This window comes from Megascapheus bottae, chromosome 28, assembly GCF_031878675.1.
Source record: "Megascapheus bottae isolate mThoBot1 chromosome 28, mThoBot2.hap1, whole genome shotgun sequence".
Taxonomy (NCBI): Eukaryota; Metazoa; Chordata; class Mammalia; order Rodentia; family Geomyidae; genus Megascapheus; species Megascapheus bottae.
The window spans coordinates 12,373,246-12,396,156 of NC_143536.1; the positions used below are offsets into that span (position 1 = coordinate 12,373,246).

At 45.4% G+C, this 22,911-nt stretch overlaps 1 protein-coding gene across 3 annotated transcripts in view; it reads right to left on the reverse strand.

The window, feature by feature from the left end:
* Ascc2 (activating signal cointegrator 1 complex subunit 2) overlaps positions 1-20,872 on the reverse strand; it is a 43,358-nt gene extending 22,486 nt beyond the window's left edge. Inside the window, exons 1-6 of one of the 3 annotated variants that reach the window (XM_090320445.1) lie at positions 20,804-20,872; positions 15,012-15,109; positions 9,049-9,207; positions 8,466-8,636; positions 5,975-6,104; positions 805-872 (exon numbers count right to left, since the gene is read on the reverse strand). In XM_090320445.1, the coding sequence (XP_090176571.1) occupies positions 805-872; positions 5,975-6,104; positions 8,466-8,636; positions 9,049-9,207; positions 15,012-15,092 (609 nt within the window). In that variant the 5' untranslated portion in view covers positions 15,093-15,109; positions 20,804-20,872. The remainder of the gene's footprint in view (positions 1-804; positions 873-5,974; positions 6,105-8,465; positions 8,637-9,048; positions 9,208-15,011; positions 15,110-20,803) is intronic. The other 2 variants (XM_090320446.1, XM_090320447.1) reach the window with 2 other exon arrangements.
* Positions 20,873-22,911: the final 2,039 nt, after the last annotated feature.

Sequence of the window (22,911 nt, forward strand, 5' to 3'; positions counted from 1 at the left end):
AACATAGGACTATAGAGGGCTCAAAACACAGATGTGGGGCTAGGGTGTGCCTCAGTGGGAGAGCACTTGCCTAGCAAGCATGAAGCCCTGGGTTCTACCCTTAGCACTTCATACCCACACATAAACCAACAGAATAAAAGCCAATAGCCAAAACCTTCATATGTATGTGGAAGAGACCTGGCAAATATATGATAGTGAACACTTGAAAAACACCTTTGTGGGTCGAGGGATCCCTATAGATTTCAGATCTGCCTTGTGGGAGCTGTACTGAACTATAAGAGAAAGTGATGAAGAAAAAAAAACAGAGCCCATCAAACAATCAAGTAAGAATGAATTGACAGCATCATTGTTAAGCAAGCTAGCATTCAGAAGTTATTTCCAAAGTTCCAGAGAGCAGTCGATATCTCTTAGTGGTAGAGCTTTGGAGGCAATAGTAATATTATTATTAAAAAAATATTTCCCATATTTTACAATGAGCAATTTCCTTTCAAATTAATGATTTTGTAAAACAAGCAGTTATTTGAGAACACAGGTCTCTTGGGGGATATCTTTAAAGTCATATAGTTACTGGCAAACAATACAAAGTGTCAGACAAATTCTTTTTCTGAGTGTCAGATTGCCCTTGTGTTTTAGTGCTACTTGAAAATGTGAAGCTACTGTGCAGGGAGATGAGTCTAGAGAAAAAGGTGGAGAGTAAGCATCTCCCCACCCCTTTCTAGAAAAGTCAAATAACTGCAAGATGTGGGAGAAGGTCTGCCCCCCCTCCCCGCTCCTTCTCCCCCAGGTAGGACCAAGTGCTGCTACCTGAAGGATGGTGGGCATGGTTTCATCCAGGTCATTATAATAACTTGGTTGCTGGGTGAAGATATTTCCTAGAAGGAAAAGAGAGAAGTGGGAGGTAGACAAAGGTGGGCAGGAGGGGAGAAGGCACATTAAGGAGTTGCCAGTGTGATCTGTAACCTTTCTCCCTTTTCCTAAGCCTGTCTATGGCTAGGACCTAAGGCAAGGCCTTAGACTTTGCTGGTACTAAGCTTTGGCCCAGCCTAGAAACTTCCCCAGGGCCAGGGAAGGGCCCTGTTCAATACAGTTTAACTTTTTAAGCACCTCTGCCTACCCTAGTGCATTAGGTAAAAGACCTGCCCTGGTCAAACTTGCTTGCCTTCATATCCCCAGGGAGTGACCATATTGTGGGCACTGTGCCTTGTATGACAGCATGGGCTTTGGAAGTGGGAGTCAGTCATCCAGGAAAATGAGGAAATATGATCTCTTTGCTCAATAAACCTGGATATAATAATCTAGGGTTGCTGCCAGGTCACATCCCCAAAAATGTAAAGACTCCAGGGGAAAAATTCTCTGAAAATCCTTTCATCCTTTACTCTTTTTTTGGTGGCAGTCTTGGCGCTTCACCTCTGGGCCTAGTACTATTCCTAAACTTTTTTTCATTCAACCCACTTTGAACCACAGCTTCATTTCCAGCTTTTTGGTAGTTAACTGGAGATAAGAGTCTCATAGATGGTCTTGCCTGGGCTGGCTTTGAACTGTGATTCTCAGATGTCAGCCTCTCTGTGTAGCTAGGATTACACGCGTGAGCCACTGATGCTCAATCTCACCCTTTACTTTTGAACACACTACCACTTCAATCTGTTCTAAGATAGAGGCTTAAGAGGGACCTAAAGGATTCAATAGCCACTTGCATTTGTTTGGATAAGATAGAGCGTGTCTCCATGTATTTATTATTCTCCAACTGCTGCTACTGTGTGCACGTGGGGTACAGCATATGATAGCCAGAACAAAAACCTAGGATTCCACTGTCTAAATGGGGAGGGAAAGAAAGAGATTCACAGCTAGCTGGGAGACATGACAATGAGAAATGCTAGTGCCCCTAAGAGGCCAGGGCTCCTCCTCTCACTTAACTCCAGTCTCTAAAGTGGTAGTTAGACACTCTGAATTTTACATGTCCTCTGTCTCTGGGCAGTTTCCTTACTGATAATCCTGGCTTGATCCTGGAGCCTGTTGGGGCTGGGTGAGTAAGCAAGTCACCAGGTAGCTATATTTTTCCATCAACACTTTCCTGGATGCCATTTCATTCTTGATTCCAGAAACTTGGGTTCTTCCAGTCCAGGCTTGCGCAGCACCTCCTACCTTTTATAGATGGATGCTGATTCTACAACCTGTGATGATGCATCAGTTCTTGAGACAGGTAAGGAATGTTTCAGCTAGTGCCTCTGCTCTTTCTCCTAACACCCTTCTATACTGATCCTCAAGCTCAAGTCTGAACTCCTGGCACAGAAGTCTTTGTGAGATCTGAACCCTACCGGCATCGGAGGCTACTCTCTATCCTCCTTATCACAGTTCTCCCTCAAACCAATCCTCAAGTTCAGACAACAAGCCTTGTCACCTCCCTCTGCTTGGAAGGACCTGCCTAAGCTCATTCCATTATAGAACAGATGCCATCTTCTCTAGGCACAGGCAAACAGGAAAAGTGTCCTTCCACAACCCCCAAGGCCACACAGAATTCTCCGTGGCATCCTGGCCTCCTGGCATGGGGAGGCACTTTCTCCTAAGACCACCAGTGCTACAGACTCAGTGAGAGCCTCATTTTTAAAGCAATAAGACAGCTCAAATTTCACAGTCTGTCCTTGGCATCTTGAGTCCCCTTCCTCTTATTCTCATTCCTGTGACAGTGAAGATCTTCCTAGCTTTTGATCTCTTAAAGAAATAGTACAGAAGTAAGGGTCAGCCTGGGATTGTTTGAACTGTTATTTTTTAGGCAAAAAGCAGCTCAGAAGCCCAGACTGAAGGAATTATTGCCAAACAGATCAGTGCAGTTCAGGCAGGGGCCATGACCCAATTTCCTCCTGGTTTGCAAAGCAGCTCCAAGAGAGATGGACTCAAAAGCTGTGCTTTCAAAGGTATGCTTGCTTGCTGATTAACAATGCCAGCCTTGAAGATTAAAAAAAAAAAAGTCAGGGTAAGGACTGGGCTTGTACCCACAGGACAATCAGTTTCCTTCCCCTCACCCTTCCTTCTTTGTCAAACCTCTTATAAGTGATTGCTTTGCTCAAAGAATTTCTTGGGTATTGAAAGTGAAGGCTGCCCTTCTGCCTTCTGCTTCAGGGTTGAAAAGAGAGCTGCTGGTTCATACTTGTGTGTGCATAATAGAGAAAGAGCAACAATGACTACAGACCCCTGGTGGATGTCTGTTACTCTAAACACAAATGTACAGGGCCTGACCCTGAGGGTCAGGGTATTAATCACCCTCCAGAAGCCAAAGAAGGAGCCCTCCTTAGTAAGTTAGCTTAGGGTTCTCAAGGTGGGGGGTCTGAGAACACTTAAAAAGACTTGTCTAACTTGACCTGTAGAATTGTAACCTCTTTGTACAACTATTTAATAATTATGATAAAAATAGTTAACTCTAAGGAAAAAAAAAAGAACCACTTCTAGTCAGGCATAGTAGTGCACACATTATTTTAGCATTTATGAGGCAAAGGCAAGAGGATACAGTGTTCAAGGCTAGCCTAGGTTACATGTAAGCTGAGAACAGCCTGGACTATAAAGTGCTGGTCAAACAAACAAACAAAATCTATGACTCTCATCTTTCATCTGATTCTCAAAGGAGCCTGTGACTCAAAAGGGAGCGCAGGGCCTGGGACTGTGGCTTAGTGGTAGAGTGCTTGCCTAGCATGCATGAAGCCCTGTGCTTGACCCCTCTATACCACATCAAAAGAAAAAGTCAGAAGTGGTTCTGTGGCTCAAGTGGTAGAGTGCTAGCCTTGAGCACAGAGAGGCTAAGGGACAGTGCTCAGGCACTGAGTTCAAGCCCTAGGATAAGGGGGGGGGGGAAGGATAGCAGGCAGAGGTTTCCCAATCTACTCTCCAAACTAACCTCTGATCTTCACCACCATCTTAGACTCACCCATGTGCTGACCTCCTGTCTACTCACAAATATGCCCCCACTTTCCCAAGGCCTTTTCTCCTGTAATCAATGCCAGTTTTCTCCAGAACAGGTAAGACTTCTCTTTCCAGCTAACCTCACCAAGCCCTGCTTTAATCTGCCTCCTAGATGTTCTTTTCTGCTCCAGTAGCTAACCAGGCTCTCACCTTCACACCCATGCTGATGTGCCTATCTCCTACATGGCCTGCTGTCTCCGCCCTCCCCACCTGCCTGCTTGCCAGGTTAACCTTGTCACCAGATGGCTCCTTGCTCTGCTCCAAGCTCTTATAGGCTCCACCCTCTCATTGCGGCAGAGCTTACACTTGCCAAGTGCTTGTGTCCTGCCAGCATGCTGCCCACACATCTCTTCCTTAATCTCACAGCCACCCTAGAAGGAAGATAGATTGCAAATCTTTCCTTTTTCCAGATGAGAAAACTGAGACTAAGAGAAGCTTACTGAGAAAACTGAGACTAAGAGAACTGAACTGGGATGTCATCTGGCATTTCAACCCAGGACCTGCTGGTAACATTGCCCCCAGTTGCTGAAGCCTGGTATAGAGTCCTTTCCAATGTAGATCCTGAGACCCTCCTCTTCCTGTCTCCTTTCATTGCCCTCTTGAAATACTCCACTGTCATTGAAACTGGTCCAGTCATTGTTTGCTAACTAACCATCCTTTCTATTGCTTGCTCATTTCATCCTTTCATTCTGGAGTAAAATCATGAAAAGTTGGAGGGAGGGAAATGGGGACCAAGACATGAGAAAGGGTATCAATGTATGTGAAGTAAAGCACCTTCTATCTAGTGAATATAATGTAACCCTTCTATTAATTACAATAAAAAATATATGAAAAAAATCATGAAAAGTCTTACTAGGCAAAAGAAAAAAATGCTTCTGGCACATCTGAGATTATAGATATAAATCACCACTGTGCTTGATCCAAAATTTTCTAAATTAACATATATTACTATTAAAAGGGAAGAAAGAAGCAGGCTCAGAATTCAAGCCCATGACTGACAAAAAAAAAAAAAAGTGGGGGGAGGGAGAAAGGATAGAGCAATGGAGGGAGGGGGAAAGAAGGAAATGGAGACATAGGAGGAGAGGAAGAAATGAAGGAAGAAAGAAAAGGATGGATACAAAGAAGGGAGGGACAGAGAGAGGTGAGGAGGGAGGTTTTCATGACAGTGAACTCTGTTTTGCAAGCAGACGTTTAGGAGGTCTCAGGAGGAAGAGGCTGGCAGGGTTGCCCAGGTGAGGCTGTCTCTGAAAGGCCTCAAGCTGCAAATGGAGGATCACATTAGAGCATTACCTCTATGGCATTCCACCATCACTCATTTTGATTGAACCCTCTTGCCCATGGCCACCTGATGGGCTCCAACTGCTGACATCTGTGCCATTCACAACCTCAAAGATACCTCTCTGAAATTTGTCCCCATCTGATCTCAGCAGTGCTGTAAATTGTAACATTTTTGAGGCGGCCCTGTTATCTCTGAAGTAAGGAGCAAAAAGAACAAGGACTCCAAGGACAGGTCCCCAAGGCCAGTGTGGCTACTTATTAGTCACATGCTCTCAGCCAATTCCCCCTGCAGTTCAACCTCAGTCTTCTCATGCATAAATGGGGAGAGTGAAGGCCTTTATCACAGACAACTGCTGTAAGGATCGAGTGGAGATAACAGATGTGATGTGTGCTGGGGCTCAGCGCTACACTTCAAAGACTAGCTGCCATGCCATTCTGACTTTCATTGCCAAAGCCAACTTCCGCATTCCTGCCATTGACTGACACCTGGATGAACACTAAGATTTCCAGGTCCTTGAGCAACTGTCTGGCATGTATTTTTATGGCCCTACACCCCCACCCCCTGCCAGCTGCCCTCTAGTTATTTCCTGCAGATTAGATACTCATATATGGAGAGAGTAATTTCCCAGCACTACCCACATCTTTTGCCTGATGCCCCTTTGCTAGTTGAGCACTGGCCTTTTGTGGCTCGGGGTGGGCAGGTGGGTGCTGTCTGTGTATCCTCTAGGCTCCATGATCCACGCACCTATCATCTTCTGGAGTAGTGGTGAGTTGCCTTTTCCAAAGAGCACACAGAGGTCCAGGATCTTTGGGATGTCAAACAAGAAGTTGTTGTAGAGGATTTCTCCAAATGCAGAGGGGGAAATGTAGTGATCCTAGGGGAAAAGTGCAGAGAGAAAGGATGTGGACTCTGAATGCTTACAAACTGTGCAGTCATAGCAAAGCCATGAAAACAACCCTCAGGCCTTTAAAGTGGGGACTGGCTCACTGACTATGGTCTGTCTGCCATAAAGAGGAAAAGAATAAAGAGGAAGACAAAACAAAGTATCAATAAAGGCAAAACATTAATAAGTGTTGGAGCTGGGTGATGGGATTTATTGCACTTTACATATAAAAAATCTGCAAAGTTATATGTATATTATCTGAAAACTTAAATAGTAAAAAGGTCTTTCCTTTTCTTTTCCTTTGTTTTCTTTTTTGTGCTGGTCCTGGGGTTTGGACTTAGGGCTTGGGTATGGTTCCTGAGCTTTTGCATTCAAAGCTAGTATTCTTCCACTTGAGTCACAGATCCACTTTCAGTTTTTTGGGTGTTTAATTGGATAAAAGTCTCACAGAGTTTTCTACCTGGACTGACTGTGATCTTCAGATTTCAAACTCCAGAGTAGCTAGAATTATAGGTATGATCTATCAGCAACCAGTTGCATTTTTCTTCCCTAAAGATCTTTTTTTCTACCGGGTGTGGTGGTTCATTCCTGTAATCCTAGTTACTCAGAAGGCTGAGATCTGAAGATCAAGGTTCAAAGCCAGCCCGGGCACAAAAGGACCTGAGACTCCTATTCTAATTAACCTCTAGAAAATGGGAAGTGGGGTATGCCTCAGGGGTAGGGTGGTAGCCTTGAGCTGAAGAGCTCAGGGACAGCACCCAGGCTGAGTTCAAGCCCCATGACCCACAAAAAACAAAACAAAGCAAAACAAAAAATTAAACAACAACAGCAAAAACCTTTTTTTCTGGTTTTGTGGTGCTAGGCAAGTACTTTGCCATGAAACCAAACCCCCAATGTCAAGATCCTTTTCTTTTTGCCAGTCCTGGGGCTTGAATTCAGGGCCTGGGCCCGGTCCCTTGAGCCTTTGTGCTCAAGGCTAGTGCTCTACTATAGCACCACTTTCAGCTTTTATCTGAGTTTATTGGAAGTAAGAGTCTCATGGACTTTCCTGTTTGAGAAGTAATGCACCTACTACCTGACAAATGTAAATATAACCCCTCTATACAGTACCCCAACAATAAGATACAGTTTTTTTTTTTTTTAAGAGTCTCATGGACTTTCCTGCCAAGGTTGGCTTTGAACAGTGATCCCAGCTTCCTAAGTAACTAGGATTATAGGTATGAGCCATTGGTGCCAACTCCAAGATCCTATTTTTAAAATTCCACCTCCTCCAAGGGAAAAAAAAATTCCTAAAAGATCATAAACCGTAACAGTGGCCAGTTTGGTCAGTTCTTGTTTCTTTCTGGGGTTCTGGGCTTTGAATTCCAGGCTCTTGTTTGCTAGTCAGCTGTACTACCACTGGAGCTATACTCCCAGTCCTGATAATGGTGACTCTGGGGTAGGGGACTTTTAGGAAGACATTTAATATCCAAATGACATTCCTGTAATGGTGTTGACATAGTATGATTTTTCTTTTTGCAATAGTAAGAATGGAATCCAGAGCTTTATGCATGCTAAGCAAGTGAGCTCAACCCCAGAAATACACTCCTAGCTCGGTAATTACTTTTTTTTGCCAGCCCTGGGACTCACTATCTCTGAGCTTCTTTTGCTCAAAGCTAACCTTCTACCACTTGAGCCACAGTACTACTTCTGGCTTTTTCTGTATATGTGATACTGAGGAATCGAACTCAGGGCTTCACGCATGCTAGGCAAGCACTCTACCACTACACCCCATTCCCAGCCTCAGTAATGACTGGGCACTGGTGGCTCACGCCTGTAATCCTGGCTACTCAGAAGACTGAACTCTGAGGAGCTTGGTTCAAAGTGAGCCCAGGCACTAAAATCTGTGAAACTCTTATTTCTAATTAACCACCAAAAAACCGAAAGTAGTGCTGTGACTCAAGTGGTAGAGCACTAACCTTGAGTTGAAGAGCTCAGGGACAACACCCAGGCCCAGAGTTCAAGCCCCATGACTCACACAAGAAAAAGAAAAAAAGAATTATATAGGTTCCTTTAAAAAGTCAGGATTGGTGTCTTCGCCCTGTGATGTGTGAGCAAAGGCAGTCAGTCACACGTCACCTGGCAAAGAGCCCTTAGCTCCCATTGATGAAAACACTGGGTGTAATGCAGATAGGCCAGGAAACTAGAGGCTAGGGGATGTGGCACAGATTTCCTCCTCAATGGTGGGAATGAAGGCAACAAGGAGACAAAGAGGAAACTTGATGCTTCCAGACCCTTCCTTCCCAGGGTGGGGAGGCCAACACAGAGGTGGCAGGTGGCTGGTGGTGACCAGTCACAGGACTAGAGGCTTACTTTGGATTCCTTGTGAGTAGACATGCGGAGGAAGGTGAGAAAAACACTTCGGTGTAGGTGCTTCTGTATGTCTGCAACCTCAGGGGTGGGGGCCACCCACTCGTCGAACTTTCGGGGCACATAGTGCAGGTAGGAGTCCAGGCACTTCTGCAGAGTCTCGTCGAAGATAACCTAAGCCAGGTGACAGAGGACAGCAAGGACTGATGGCTGAGGACCAAGCGCTTGCAGCAGACTGCACAGGGCTCACTGCCCATCGTCCCTGGCCTACTTCAAACACTCCAACCCCAAGGGGACCAAGGGGTACGAATGAGCCGAGGGCTACACACGCGTTTCTTAAAATGACACTCAGAAGCTGTGTAAACATCACTTAAGACTGTGATATGAGACAGAGCAATCCAAACCACAATTTGCTGTTAAGGATCCAGGCTAAGAAGTAGACAAAAAAAAATAATAATAAAATAAAACAACAACAAAAAAATGTTATTAAAGCATCTCCTGGTGGGGAGGGGAAGAAAAACACCAGCAACCAACCAAACGGCATGTCATGTGCTTTGTCTTAGCATTAATTTTGATAGAATGTTACCTGGCACCAGAATTTATCGTGAGGCAAGGCCAGGAGCCAGTCGAGGTCATTGGCTACGAAGGTGGCGCGCTCCAGGTACTCCTCCACTAGGGCGGGGATGTTGTCTTTAGGGGGTGGTTTGTATAACACAAAATACCGGTCTGCCTTCTGCTCGGGGTGCTAGGGATCCAAAAACCACGTGTTAACGTGGCAGAGGTTAGTCAGCGAGGGCCCATTTGCCAACACACAGCAATGACAACACGTGGCTGTTCCACCTGGTGACCCTCCAAGGAGCTTTCAACATAAAGAACCGAGTGTAGCTAACCAAGGGGGGATGGGTGTTCCCAGAGAACACAAGGTGGTTGTTTAAAACCATGTTTCTGGGGGATTCACTAACAGGGGGAAAGGTTAAGGAAAGACAAAGCAGGATACAAAGCTCTATTAATAAAAAGCAGGGGTTTTGTGGATTGTTTTTAAAGTCTATATAGTCATACTTTGGTACAGATTCATGTCTGTTAGTCGTGTGTGTTTGCGCATGTGTGTTTCCTTCGAGACAGGTAGCCCAGGCTGGCCTCAAACTTGTGATCACTGGCACAGATTTATAAAAACAAAGTGGTGGGGACAAAAGTTCCAAAACAAATAGTGGTTTTCTTAGGAGAAGACTGAGGCTTGAATACACTTTCTGATTTTTAGATAATGGCCATATATTGTTTTAAATTTTTAATTATATAAATGAGAGTTGAGCACCTTTTCCTTCAAAAGGAAGGTGGTCAGTAGCAGACTATGTGCTCAGCATGAGTGATGCCCTGGGTCCAAGCCCCATGCCCCCCCCAAAAAAAAGGAAAACAGGAAGGGAGGAGGGGAGAGGGAGAGGAGGAGAAGGGAAGGAAGAAAGGAAGGAAGGAAGGAGAGGGAAAACAATGTTACACAGATGAGTCACTGGGATCACACTCCTAAGTCTCTGTGGCCTCCCAGAGGAAGCTACCTGCTACCTGCCATCTGCTAGGGTCCTGGGAAGGCCTCCTAGGCCTTCTCTAAGCATTTACATGAAACTTCAGCCTTTTGAAGCATTTGTTCACATTTATTTTTACTTTCTGGGTTTTTTTTCCTTTTCCCCCACTAATTTTATGAAAGAAAAGATGCTATTCAAGTAGTTCAGCCTAGACTCACAGTTCTCTCAGCTGGGCCACAGAATGAACAGACCTTACTTTATTCACCATGCAGAGGAGAAGGTGGACTACAAGAGGGAGGTTTTCTTTGGAATTGGAAATAGGAGGAAGGCCAGGCAATGTCCCAGTTTGTTTATAAGCCACTGTTCCCAACAGGGGATGCCCTGTCAGGCCAGGGGATACAGAACAATCCAGACGGATGGTTTAGCCTCAGGAACCATGGAGGCCTTAGGTTCATTAGACCATTGAGCATATGGGGCTATAGGACCCTCTTCCATTTAAATTTTATTCATACAGTGAACTTCCAGCTCCAAATCTGTTGCAAAAAGAATGCTGCCCAGCACCAATGGCTCACATTAGTAATATTAAGCTATTCAGGAAGCTGAGATCTGAGGACTGAGATTTGAAGCCAGGCCAGACAGGAAAGTCTGTGAAACTCTCATTTCCAATTAACTACCAAAAAAGATGGAACTAGATCTGGGCTGAAGTGGTAATGCTGGCCTTGAGCAAAAAAGCTCAGAAACAGTGTCCAGGTCTTGAGTTCAAGCTCTAGGACAGATGGACACAGACACACACAGACACAGACACAGACACACACACACACCCTCTACAATCCCACTAACATGAACTATTGGAGACCCACTATACCAAGAGTGGGGGGCATGTGAATAAAGCATTCTGGTACTAGAGAGGGGAAGATGTACATCCGAGCACCAAGGAGCCCTGAAGAGAAGAAGCAATAGCTCAAACCTAACAGAGGATCATGGGAGCACAGAAGGAAAATAAGAGCAGGATAAGGGATGGCTTCCCAGGACAAATAGATCAGAGATAAACTTTAGAGGAGGAAAAGGATGTATACATATCTGTGTGTGTGTGTCTGTGTGTGTGTGTGTGTGTTGGGTGTACGGGGGTTTTAACTCACGGCCCTACACTTGCTAGGCAGGCATTATATTATTTGAGTCAGGCCTCTTTTTGTTTCCATTATTTTTCAAACGAGATCTCACTTTTGCCTAATTGGTCAGGACTGGCGTCCTATTTATACTACCTGAGTAGAGAGAACAGCAGGTGTACACTACTATTTTTTTTTGTTGGTTGAGATGGAATCTCATAAACTTTTTGCCTGGCTTGGAACCTCTCGATCTCAGCCACCTTCATGAGTAGCTAGCATTACATGTATGAGCTACCATGCCTGGCTAAGAAGCAGCACTTTGGTAGAAGCATTAAAAAAAAAAAATAGGTCACAGAATGTACGCTGGGAGATGCATTTGAAGGGTGCTAAATGACAATAAGGAAAGCTAGCACAGACTGAGGACCTACCCTGGACTAGCTACTGAGCAGGTCAATTTCCTTCTTATCAGTAACTAGTTAAACTAATAGAATTCCCCCATTTTCCAGAAGAGGAAATGAAGACTCCTTAAGGCCAAAGATCTTCCTTAAGGTCTTGGGGATTTAGGAGGAAATAAAGATAGATCTTAAAGCAATGTTTACCTAGGAGACCTATTAAATGTATTCTGCTCTCACTGCTTGTCCATCACACCCTAGATGTGATCTCACCCCCTCCAGAAAGCCTCCATGAATCTGATCCCAGCTGGATTAAGGATCCACCTGCGCGCTCCCAGGCATTTGTGCTCTGTGCTGACCTGACTGTGGCATCTTTTGAACTTCATCAAAAGTACTTTCAGACTAGTACTTTCAGAACCAGAGGGACAGGAAGGAATGGAATACAGAAGGGCACAGGAGACTTTTGGGGGTAGAAATGTGAATTGTGATGTTGGTTTTGTGATTATTTTACCAATATTAAAACCAATCAAACTGCTGACATTTTGGCTTAGTGGCAGAGTGCTTGCCTGGCATGCACTAAGACCTGGGTTAAATTCCTTGGTACCACATACATAGAAAAAGCTGAAAGGGGTGCTGGGGTTCAAGTGATATAGCCCTAGCCTTGAGAAAGCCCAAGGACAGTGCTCAGGCCCCGAGTGCAAGCCCCAGGACCTTCTCAGCTGTCTCCCCCAATGGTTGTCAGAGCCTTGCTTGCAGAGCTTCCCCCAGTTCTGGAACACTGCCTGGCATTAAGCTGACTCTATACATATTTTCACAAAGGAATGAATGGAATTAACAAATGGTCAAATCCTGCCAAGATGTCCAAAGGACCTTGGGTATCAAGCTCAACTCTGAGGTGACCTCACTTATCAAAATTCATGAGCCTTCTCATGAGCCTGGTTTAGGTCCTGCCTGTTCTGGGAAACTATGAGAACATTCACTGCCCATCAAACTTCAGTGCATCTTGATAAGAACTCGTTCTGCACTGTTCTCCAAAGGCTCTGCTTATCTGAGTCTTGTTTTCAGGAGGGCATTCACTTATTCTGCTCCAAGAGTATTTCTCGTGGGTCCATCAAGCATGCACAATTGAAACAGAGGCCACCCAATAAACACTAGTTCCACTGATCATTCTGCAAAAGGCAGCATAGCCGGAGATCTTTGGGCCTCAAGTTGGGACTCCAAACACAAATGCAGGTGGGTACTTCTCAGGGCAATCTGAGAGAATATGGTTCTTCAGTATAGCCCAAAAGACCCTTCTGCAGCCAAGCAGCTACCTCCCTCAGCTTGTTCCTCTTCTTACCTAGCCCTCAGTCAGTGCTACAGTCACAACCACAACTGCAAAGAGTGCTTACTATGTGCAAGGCACAGTGGGAATCGTGACTATTTCATTCTTGCTGCCACCACCCCAAGCTCAGCCTTTGATCACCTGCTTTTGGATCCTGATTGCTTAACAAAGTGAACTTGCCAAATAAATATGAGATGAATGCATAGCCTGTCCTTGTTAGTTCTCTATTCTGCCACCTCTCCCAGTCACTCATGGTGCTATGAGCCAGGCTCCCTCAGGACTCCAGCATCTCCCTTCTGGCCCTACTCTGAGCAGCTAGTGCTCACTCACACACCACTATCCCATTCAGAATCCCTCTCATCCACGAAAGCCAACCAGACCTTCTTGTCCCTGCCAATCCTCCCTCCAGTCCCCCAGGCCTGATCAGTGGCTTGGGGTCTGAACTCATGTCACCACCAGGTAGCCCAATCCTGAGCATACTGTCTGTTCTCTTAGGTGATGGGCTCCTCAAGGTAGAAATCACAACTTCTCTTTTCATAACTCTAATACCTGATACTAAGTCTGGCTTACTATATATTTCCTGAGAGCCACCTACTATACATTGGGCACCAAGCCAGAAATGAAGGAACCAGGTTCCTGCTCTGAGTCTACAGCCAACCAAGTGTTCATAGAGAAGGACTGAGACGGAAACTCAGATACAACTACTAACTTTCTACCAGCATTATCTAACAGAACCTAGAGTCTATATTATCTCTAGAGCCAGCCCAGTAGGCCCTCAATCACAGGGTTATTTTCATATATATTAATTAAAATTGCAGCTCCACTCGATGCAGAGTCACACGTGTAGTCCTAGCTACTTGGGAGGTGGTGAGTAGAAGGATCAAAGTTTGAGGCCAACCTGGGTGTACATGTGAGACCATTCCTCAATCAATAAGAAAAGCTGAGCATAGTGGTACACTAGATACATGAAAAGCAGAAATAGAAGGATTGTAATCCAGGCTACCCCTAGGCATAAACACAAGACCTCATTTAAAAAGCCCCTAGAGTATTGCACCTGACTAGCAAGAAGAGAAAGAAAAGGAAAAATAATCCCGTTTCACATGTCAAGTACCAGTCATATGCACTACAACTGCTCAAAGCTATATGTGGCAAAATGGCTACCAATTAAAGGGCACAGTACTAGCTTTTCTGGCAAATACTTTCCATGCATAAAGGAAAAGTAAATGAGAGCTTTAACAGTTAAAAAAAATTCAAGGTAAGAGTTCTAGGGTCTACCTGGCTGGTTCTCTAACCTGTCTCTCCTGATTTCCTAGTTCTATGATCCTGAACTCCCAATTTCATCTGTTAAATCAGGATGATAAAAAAGAGTTCACAGGGCTAGGATTCAGCTCAAATGAAATAATCCGGGTAAAGCATTTAGAATGGCTTGGCTTATAATGAGCACTCTAATATAGCTTAGCTACTATTACTAGACACTGTTGAGGAAGTAATAAGCAGCCATCCAGAATACAGGAAATAAAATACCCACCTCTGGTTTCCCACGACTTTACTCAGGCTTCTAGAAAATACTTTTTCCCACCTTGTCAAGTAAACTCATATTCTTGGGAAATCAACAAGTGGGTATGGGGACTGGAGTCCCTGAGTCTGTCTCCTCTTTGAGTAGCCTGGCACCTCTCCATGGCTCTAATCTCTCTCTGCAGCTGGGAATTGGCAGGTTCACAGCCTCCTTAGCTTTCAATCTCACAAGCCTTGGCTGAGTCTGTACATGGCACTTCTTATCCCTGGTGAGATAAGAGGGCCCTACTTCTGAGTTCAGCGTTCCCACCCAAGCGTGGGGAGCAGCTTAGACAGTTCTGCAAAATTCTACCTGAAACATGAACAACCACCCAGGGTCCAATATTTAAACTCAGCTTTCAGAGCCGTATGGAGCTCAGCTTGGGCTGCATCAGAACTACCACTGGACTAAGTGTAAAGCAATGCTTTTTTTGGGGGGGGGGGGGTGACATGAAAACTACTACTCAAGTTCAGGCTGCTACTTAGAAGGAAAATTCCACACTAGGCCTGAAAAGGCTTAGTAGGGACTCAGGTACTAAATTACTGACCATGGCACTCAGGTCATTCTCGGAACAGATAAGGAAGGAATTTACTTTTGGTTCTGAAATTGCAAGGTTGATAATATCAGGCTGAACGGCCTCAAGGCACTGGCTCACCAGCGCTGGTGAAGTCCTCGGCTTTCCTGTCTTCGGGTCCTTGTGGGTGATCTGGAGTTGGTCCAGGGGCAGAGCTGGCATTGTGCTGCGTGACCCTCCTGAAAGGAATATGGATGGGAAGAAGAGAGCAGACACACAGACTCCTGGGGGCATGGCCTGCTCTGGAGTGGATCCCAGAGCCAGGAAGAAGCACTCCCTCACCCCCTCCCCACTACCTGCCCCTTAGCGAGCTTCTAGATGAGGCCTCTTAAGGCTGGTTGGTCCATATGATCAAAGGGATGCTTTTAATCTAAAGCAGCGGTGCTTAAACTGTGGAGGAAGATACAGTTCGGATGACTCTCACCCACTCTATGTGGTGGCTAAAAGTATCTAAATTATCTTTGTTATATTTTTCTGTGTGTGGGGAGAGGTCATAGAGATTGTAGAAGGTTCGCCGAAAGGAGACTGCCACATAGTTCAGACAGAAAAGACTTTATTGGAGGAGAGCAAACTACTGGCCCACACAGAGAGAAGGGAAGAAGAGAGGAAGAGAGCTTGTGGTTGAGAGAGATTATATAGGGAAAGACGGGGCGGAGGTGTGACTGACCACAGTGGATGCAGAAGTGATCTCAGAGCCTGGGGAACCTCTCATTGCCCAGAGGAGGCTGACGGCTGGTTCAGGAAGTGATCTGAGCATACCAAAGTGAGCTCAAAGTTTGGGGTCCTTAGCCTACTCACAATCAGGTGATTGACAATCAGGTGATTACTGGTTTCAGGCAGATGATTTCTGGTAAGGCTATGTGCTTGCTGTCTTTGATGAAAATGGAGTTGGGAAAGGGCTGTTCTCCCAGACCTAACAGCTTGTAATCAGGGCCTGGGTACTATTCTTGAACTTTTTTGTTCAAGGTTAATACTCTACCATTTTGAGCTATAGCTCCAAATCCACTTTTTAGGTAGTTAATTGGAGATAAGAGTCTCCTGGACTTTCCTGCCTAGGCTGGCTTTGAACAGTGATCCTCAGATTTTAGTTTCCTGAGAAGCTAGAATTACAGGCACGAGCTTACCAGTACCTGGCTTATTAATTTTTTTTTTTTGGTGGGGGGATAGTATGTAAGTGCTGTATCACTGAGTCATACCTCTAGTTCCCTACATTAACCCCCCCTTATTTTTTTTTGGCTAATCCTGGGGTTTGAGCTCAGGGCCTGAGCACTGTCCTTGGGTTTGCTCAAGGCTAGAGCTCTACCACTTGAGCCACAGCACCACTTCTGGCTTTTTTTGGTATGGGGTACCGAGGAATTGAACCTGGGTCTTCATGCATGCTAGGCAAGCACTCTACCATTAGGCCAAACCGCAGCTCCCCCATCCCTTTTTTTTAAAAACATGTCCTGGGGTTTGAACTCTGGGCCTGATCTCCTTTTCCTCAAGGCTAGCACTTTACCACATTTGAACCACAGCTCCACTTCCAGGCTTTTCTGTAATTAATTGGAGATAAGAGTCTCATGGACTTTCCTGCCTGGACTGGCTTTGAACCAAGATCCTCATATCTCAACCTCCTGAGTAGTTAGGATTATAGGTGTGAGCCACCAGTGCCAGGCTTAAATTATCTTTATAATGAATCTAGCTCTGCATCCTGCAGCCTAGACTCTATAAAGACACTGTCCAGGGATTGTTTCCTTTTGCTACCTTTCCCATGATCAGCACAGGCCTAGGACAGATGCAGCCACAGCAAATTGACAATGACTGAGGAAATTCTTCTCATCTCTCACAAGATCCTAAATCTTAACAAGAGTGGAGCCATTGGCCCCTCCTCCCTTGTCTCCCTACAAGATTTTCCAAACTCTTTAAGTTCCATGGATGAAAAATTCAAATACAAGGACAAAAAGAGAAAATGCAAACTCCTCCAGAGGCACAAATTAGTCTCAAAGCAAGGGAGTTGGGTTTGAGGTGCAGCTCAGTGACAGAATGTGCAAGGAACTAGGTGTAATCTCATCATAGGAAAAAAAGCAAAAAAAAAAAAAAATAGCCAGGTGCTGGTGGCGGCTCATGCATTTATTTCTAGCTACTCAGGGGGCTGAGCTCTAAGATCATGGTTCAAAGTCAGACCAGGTAGGAAAGTCCATGCAATTTTTTTTCTTTTTTTCATCAGTTGTGAGGCTTAAACTCAGCCTGGGGCTGGGTGTTGTCCCTGAGCTCTTCAGCTTAAGGCCAGAGCTTTACCACTTGAGCCACAGCACCACTTCCAGTTTTCTGGTGGCTAATTGGAGATAAAGAGTCTCATGAGCCAGGCCCAGTGGCTCACACCTATATTCCTAGCTACTCAGGAGGCTGAGATCTGAGGATTGAAGTTCAAAGTCAACCTGGTCACTAAAGTCCATAAGATTCTTATCTTCAATTAACCATTAGAAAACTGGAAGCAGCGCTGTGACTCAAGGGGTAGGGTGGAAGCCTTGAGCTGAAGAGCTTAGGGACAACACCCAGGCCCAGAGTTCAAGACCCATGAACCCCCCCCCAAATAAAAAGGCTCACAGGATTATAGGTGTGAGCCACAGGTACCCAGCTTCCATGAGATTCTTAGAGATTCTTATCTCCAATTAACTACCAGAAAATAGAAAGTGGCACTGTGGCCAAAGTAGTAGAGCACTAACCTTGAACAAAAGAGCTCAAGAACAGAGCCCAGGTCCTGAGTTCAAACTCTACTACCATTCCCCCCACCCCCATCCCACAAAAAAAAGTCAGAGAACGGCACATCCCAAGTCTGTTGTCTTCCTATCCAGCATTCTCTTCCATATTACCAGTTAGCCTCATTCACAGGATACGCGCGCACACACACACACACACACACACACACACACACACACACACACACATACACACGTTGGCTGAATCATGGAATGTAAATGAAGTCTCTCTCAAAAGACATACTATTAAGAAGCCAGCATGTCTGGGCACCAATGGCCAACACCTGTAATTCTAGCCACTCAGGAGGCTAAGATCTGAGGATTACAGTTCAAAGCCAGCCCAGGTAGGAAAGCCTGATGATGATGATGAGGAGGAGGAGGAGGAGGAGGAAGAGGAGGAGGAGGAGGAGGAAGAGGAGGAAGAGGAGGAGGAGGAGGAGGAGGAGGAGGAGGAAAAGGAGGAGGATGCCAGAAGTGGAGCTGTGGCTCAAGTGGTAGAGGAGTGGCCTTCAGCAAAAAAGCTAAGTGGCAGCACTCAGTCCCTGAGGTCACAGCAAGCTCCAGTATCAGGACTGAAAAAGTTTTTATCTTGCTAGCCTTTCAAATTAGGCCAAATAAATAGAAGAGTTATTAAGAGTAAATGTCTAAAAAAGTGGAGGAGCTCTTAATTTGCTTTAGTAGCTAAATTGAGATTGATATCCACCTCTTTTACTTTTGTACTTGGGACTCATGGGTAGAATAAGTTGAATGACACTTTTTTCCCAATTCCCAGGCTGGGCAGGCAAGTAGAAACACATCTGTACACTAGTATGCAGTGCTGCACTCTAGTGCAGAAGTCTAAATGGCTCACAGATTTAGTTCTTTACAGGCTCATCCACCAGATAGGAAGCAAGAATATCTGGAATGGGAGCTGAAGACAGGAAAAAGTCATACAGAGAAGACAGCTCCCTACCCTTTAAATTCTAGACTTCAGTGTCCTGACGTAGACAGACAGAAACAACACCTGCTTGTCTAAAAAATTCACTACTAGCCTGGTACTGGTGGCTCATATCTGTAATCCTAACTACTCAGGAGGCTGAGATCTGAGGATCATAGTACAAAGCTAGCCCAGTCAGGAAAGTGTATAAGACTCATCTCCAATTAATCATCAGAAAATCAGAAGTGGCACTGTGGTTCAAAGTGGTAGAGTGCTAGCCTAGAACAAAGAGAGGTCTAGGACAGTCCCCAGGCTGAGTTCAAGCCCTACCACTGAGTATGAAAGAAAGAAAAAGAAAGAAAAGAGAGACAGAAAGCAAGCACATGTTTTTTATTTAAAAAATGAAAGGTTAGGGAAAAACAAGATAAGTGGGAGTGGTGGAGGGAGGGAAAGTGGAAGAAAAACATGGGAAGGGGTAACAATGTTCAAGAAGTAATGTACCCACTACCTGATGAATGTAACAGTAACCCCTCTGTTATGCCAACAATAAAATAAAAATAAATAAAATAAAAGCAAGCAAGGAAGGAAGGCAGAAAGGAAGACAGAAAGAAAGAAAAATTCACTATAAGCCATCGCCTGCAAAGGTCAGTTCAGGACCAGGCTAGTGGCAGTTGAAGAGAATTCCACATTCTTACTGGGTTCAGGTCCTTGTTCCATATTTTCCTACTCATGCTGAGACTTTGAGGCACTTCCTTAACACCCCTGGGCACTAATTTTCTTACAGACTGTAGAATTATACATGATCTCTTAAGCTTGCTGTGAGAAGTAATCAATGGTAAGTATCCAACACAATACCAGGTGCATCATAAGATCACCATAAAGTAAAGTTGTGAGTAGGCAAATCTCAACAACAGGCACTATGGACTTCCTCATAATGTAGCAAACACCAACTGAATACTTTCTCAGCCCTGAACACATATGTAAATAACTCTCACATCATGTTAGAGCTGTACCTGGAAACTGTCAAACGAGAGCCCAGGAGAAAAGAAAGGAAGTCACAAAGAAGGTGACTTATAGCCTGGATGTTAAAGGCTAGGAGGAAAAGGTGGACATTCCAAAGAGAGACCACACAATGAGCAGAGGCACAGAGCCATGAAAAGTGTGGCTTTGCAGGAAGAGGGAGACGACTGGTGTTACTGAAAACACAAGGTCAAGGAAAGGATGGAGAACAGGTGGATAGGGATGATAGAGTCAGTTTAAAAAGAACCTCAAATGAGAGGCTAAAAATGTTGGCTTCTTAGCTGAGGGCCATGAGGAGCCACATGAGGAGGGAAGAGACATAATCAGAAAAAGATAATAACCTGGTGATAGGCAACCGCTTATGAACCAGTGAAGAGTAAACACTTCTGGATAATCATTTCATCGAGAGATGTTTCGGTATCTATTATGTAGCAGGCACTGATGCCCAGATAACCCTAATGTTGGCAAATAACAAGTTTAGACTTATTCTTTGTGGGAACAACAGATACAAATCTAATAGTCACACAACAATATAACAATCAATACCGTGATGCCTGCTGTATGTTTAAGGCTCTGGCTGCAGAATGCAGCAGCAGCCAAAAGTTAGGCAGGGTTTGTCTTAGGAGGGGAGCTTGGTACAAACACCCATTATAATACAGCCTGCTACTTTCTGGCTGCAGAAATTAATGAACTTGGGAAAACTTTCTGGCTGCTATTGCATCTGTCTCAATGTAATATTACGGTTTAGGGAAGTCGTCCTGGATCGGTCTAAAGTGTTTACTCTTCCGGTTTAAATACACCGTACATTTACTTTCATTGATTGTAAACTCCTTGAGGTCCACAACTATCTAGTTGTCTGGCTTTTTTTAAAAAATATATGTATTCCCAGCTCTGTGCCTGGTACAATAAACAAATACCTGCTGGGTGAATGAATGAATCCCATGGAAACTGAAGCCCTGGAAGCAAAGGGGCGGGGGAAACTCATCTAAAGATACTTTGGGGCCGAGCCTCGAACATGGGGCTCCTAGGTCGGGCGGCCTAGAACTCAGGGGTGCGGCTCAAGGTCCATGGCATAGCGTACGCCTCGGCCCCGAGGTGGAAGACACTGGGCCTGGGATGCCGCGCTCTCCCGAGGTACGGCCGCGGCTCTTTCCGAGCCCCAGCATCCGCATCCGGCAGAACCCAGTCACGCAACTCACCTCGGCGGCTCCACTACCGGCGCTGTGCCGCCGCCACGCCGCCGCCGCCGCCGATCCCGGTGACAGCTCGAGGAGCTTCTGAACTTCCGGGGTCAAACGGCGATTCCGCAGGCGCAAACAGGAAGTTCCAGTCCGGCTCCGCCCCCTCTCCCCCCCCCCCCCCGGTGCCCATAGCGTGGCCCCACCCCAGAAGCCAACTGCCGCTGGGCTCCCCGGCCGGAAGCCACGCCCCCACGCCGGAGACTCCGCCCACAAGGCGTGTCCTGACGGCTATGACCACGCCTCTTCTCCCCACCTTGGGTAACACAGGGTTTTAGAAATTCCATCTTTCGGAAAATCCGATTGCCATACCCGAGTCGGCTTTTCAGAATCCCAAGCTTCCACCTCGTCAAACTGAGTTCAGAAGAAAACTCAAGAAGTCAAAAGCATAAACGCAATGTGGAGAGAAAGAAGGCAGACGAACATGCACAACCTGCCATTTCATTGATGCGTTTTAAAAAGTTAAAATGAATGAGTGGTGATAAGGTTATCGTGATTGGTACCTCTTGGGCTGTTGAAGAAGAAGGGCCCGCAGGGCCTTGCATTTGCTAGGCGGGTGTTCTACGCCTGAACCACACTGCCGGCACTCTTTGGCTTCGGGGATTTCCCACGTAGGGGCTCTCGGGTCTACTCAAGGCAGCCTCGATGGCGAGCCTCTCATTTTTCCCTTCCTGCGTAGCTGACAGGTACCCACCACGGTGCGCATTTTACTTGACTCGGATTTTTGCCTGGGCTGGACTTGAATCATGACCTTCCCAAACTTAGCTCCCAAAGTAGTTAGAATTATAGCTGTCAATCCCCAGGACTGACTTGTTCGAAGAGATTATTAAGGAATGTGGGCTTCCGAAGGAGGCAATTCTTTTCTGAGCCAAAATATGGCTTGCCAACATTAAAAGGTCAGTTGAACAGGAGAGGCCTCAAACCATGCGTAAGTTTTATACACACATACTTAGTCTTGGCCTGTATTTTTCTCCAGATGAAAAGAAATAACTAATATCCTTTAGGAGCAAGGATTGGATTGGCAAAGGAGGGGAGTACCCACCGTGCTGATAACCAGTCAAGACTGGAGAAAAAACTGTTAATAATGGCAGCTGATAATTAGTAGAGGACTAGGAGGGCCTGAGTCCTGCCTGGCCCAGACCCTCTGTGTCACACGGGATGAGTCAGTGTTGACTTCCCTTGTACTTTGATCTTCTAGCAAGCATGTTTGCAGAGCACTGAGGTTGAGTTACATCCTGAGAGAACTATCCATTGTTCATTTCTTCTGTTTTCCCACCAATGCCTTTGGATTACTTCTTATGGAGACATCCCTCCCACTGACATCCAAATGGACTTGGGATTGACTCCTTACCCACAGCTATTATTTGAACATGGAGTGTTTCTTATGTGTTAAAGGCTTGGTTCCCAGGCTGTGGTTCTACTGGGAAGTGGTAGAACCTTTAAGAAGTAGTGCCTAGATTTTAGGTCATTGGAGGTATGCCCTCGAAGGGAATTGGCCTCTTCTTTTGATTCCTAGTCATGTGAATTGTTTGCTTTGTCCTGAAATGCCACCACAGGCCCAATACAGCCGGGCCACACACTGAAATCTTCACAAGTATGAGCTGGCAGGGCAGATTCCAATGATTCATGCCTGTAATCCTAGCTATTCAGGAGGCTAATCTGGAGGATGGAAGTTCAAAGCCAGTTGAAGCAGAAAAGTCTATGGGACTTCATTTCCAAATTAACCAGCAAAACTCAGACTGGAGGTATGGCTGAAGTGGAAGAGTCCCATCTGAACAAGAAGGCCAAACAAGTACAATGCCCTAAGTTCAAACCCTAGTACCATAAAAAAAAAAAAGTCAACATTTGTCACCACAATGGAATACAGACTAACTGCAGAAACCACACAATTTCTTATCATTTAGTAGTCTATTTCAGCGACTATTGGCAGAAGAGACTTTTCTATCATAGACGACACATGGAAACACATTTATGGTTGTCACAACTGGAGCAAGTCAGAGGTAGAGATCAAGGGTAATGCTCACTATTCTATAATGCACAGGGAAGTCCCCAGTACAAAGAACGACCTG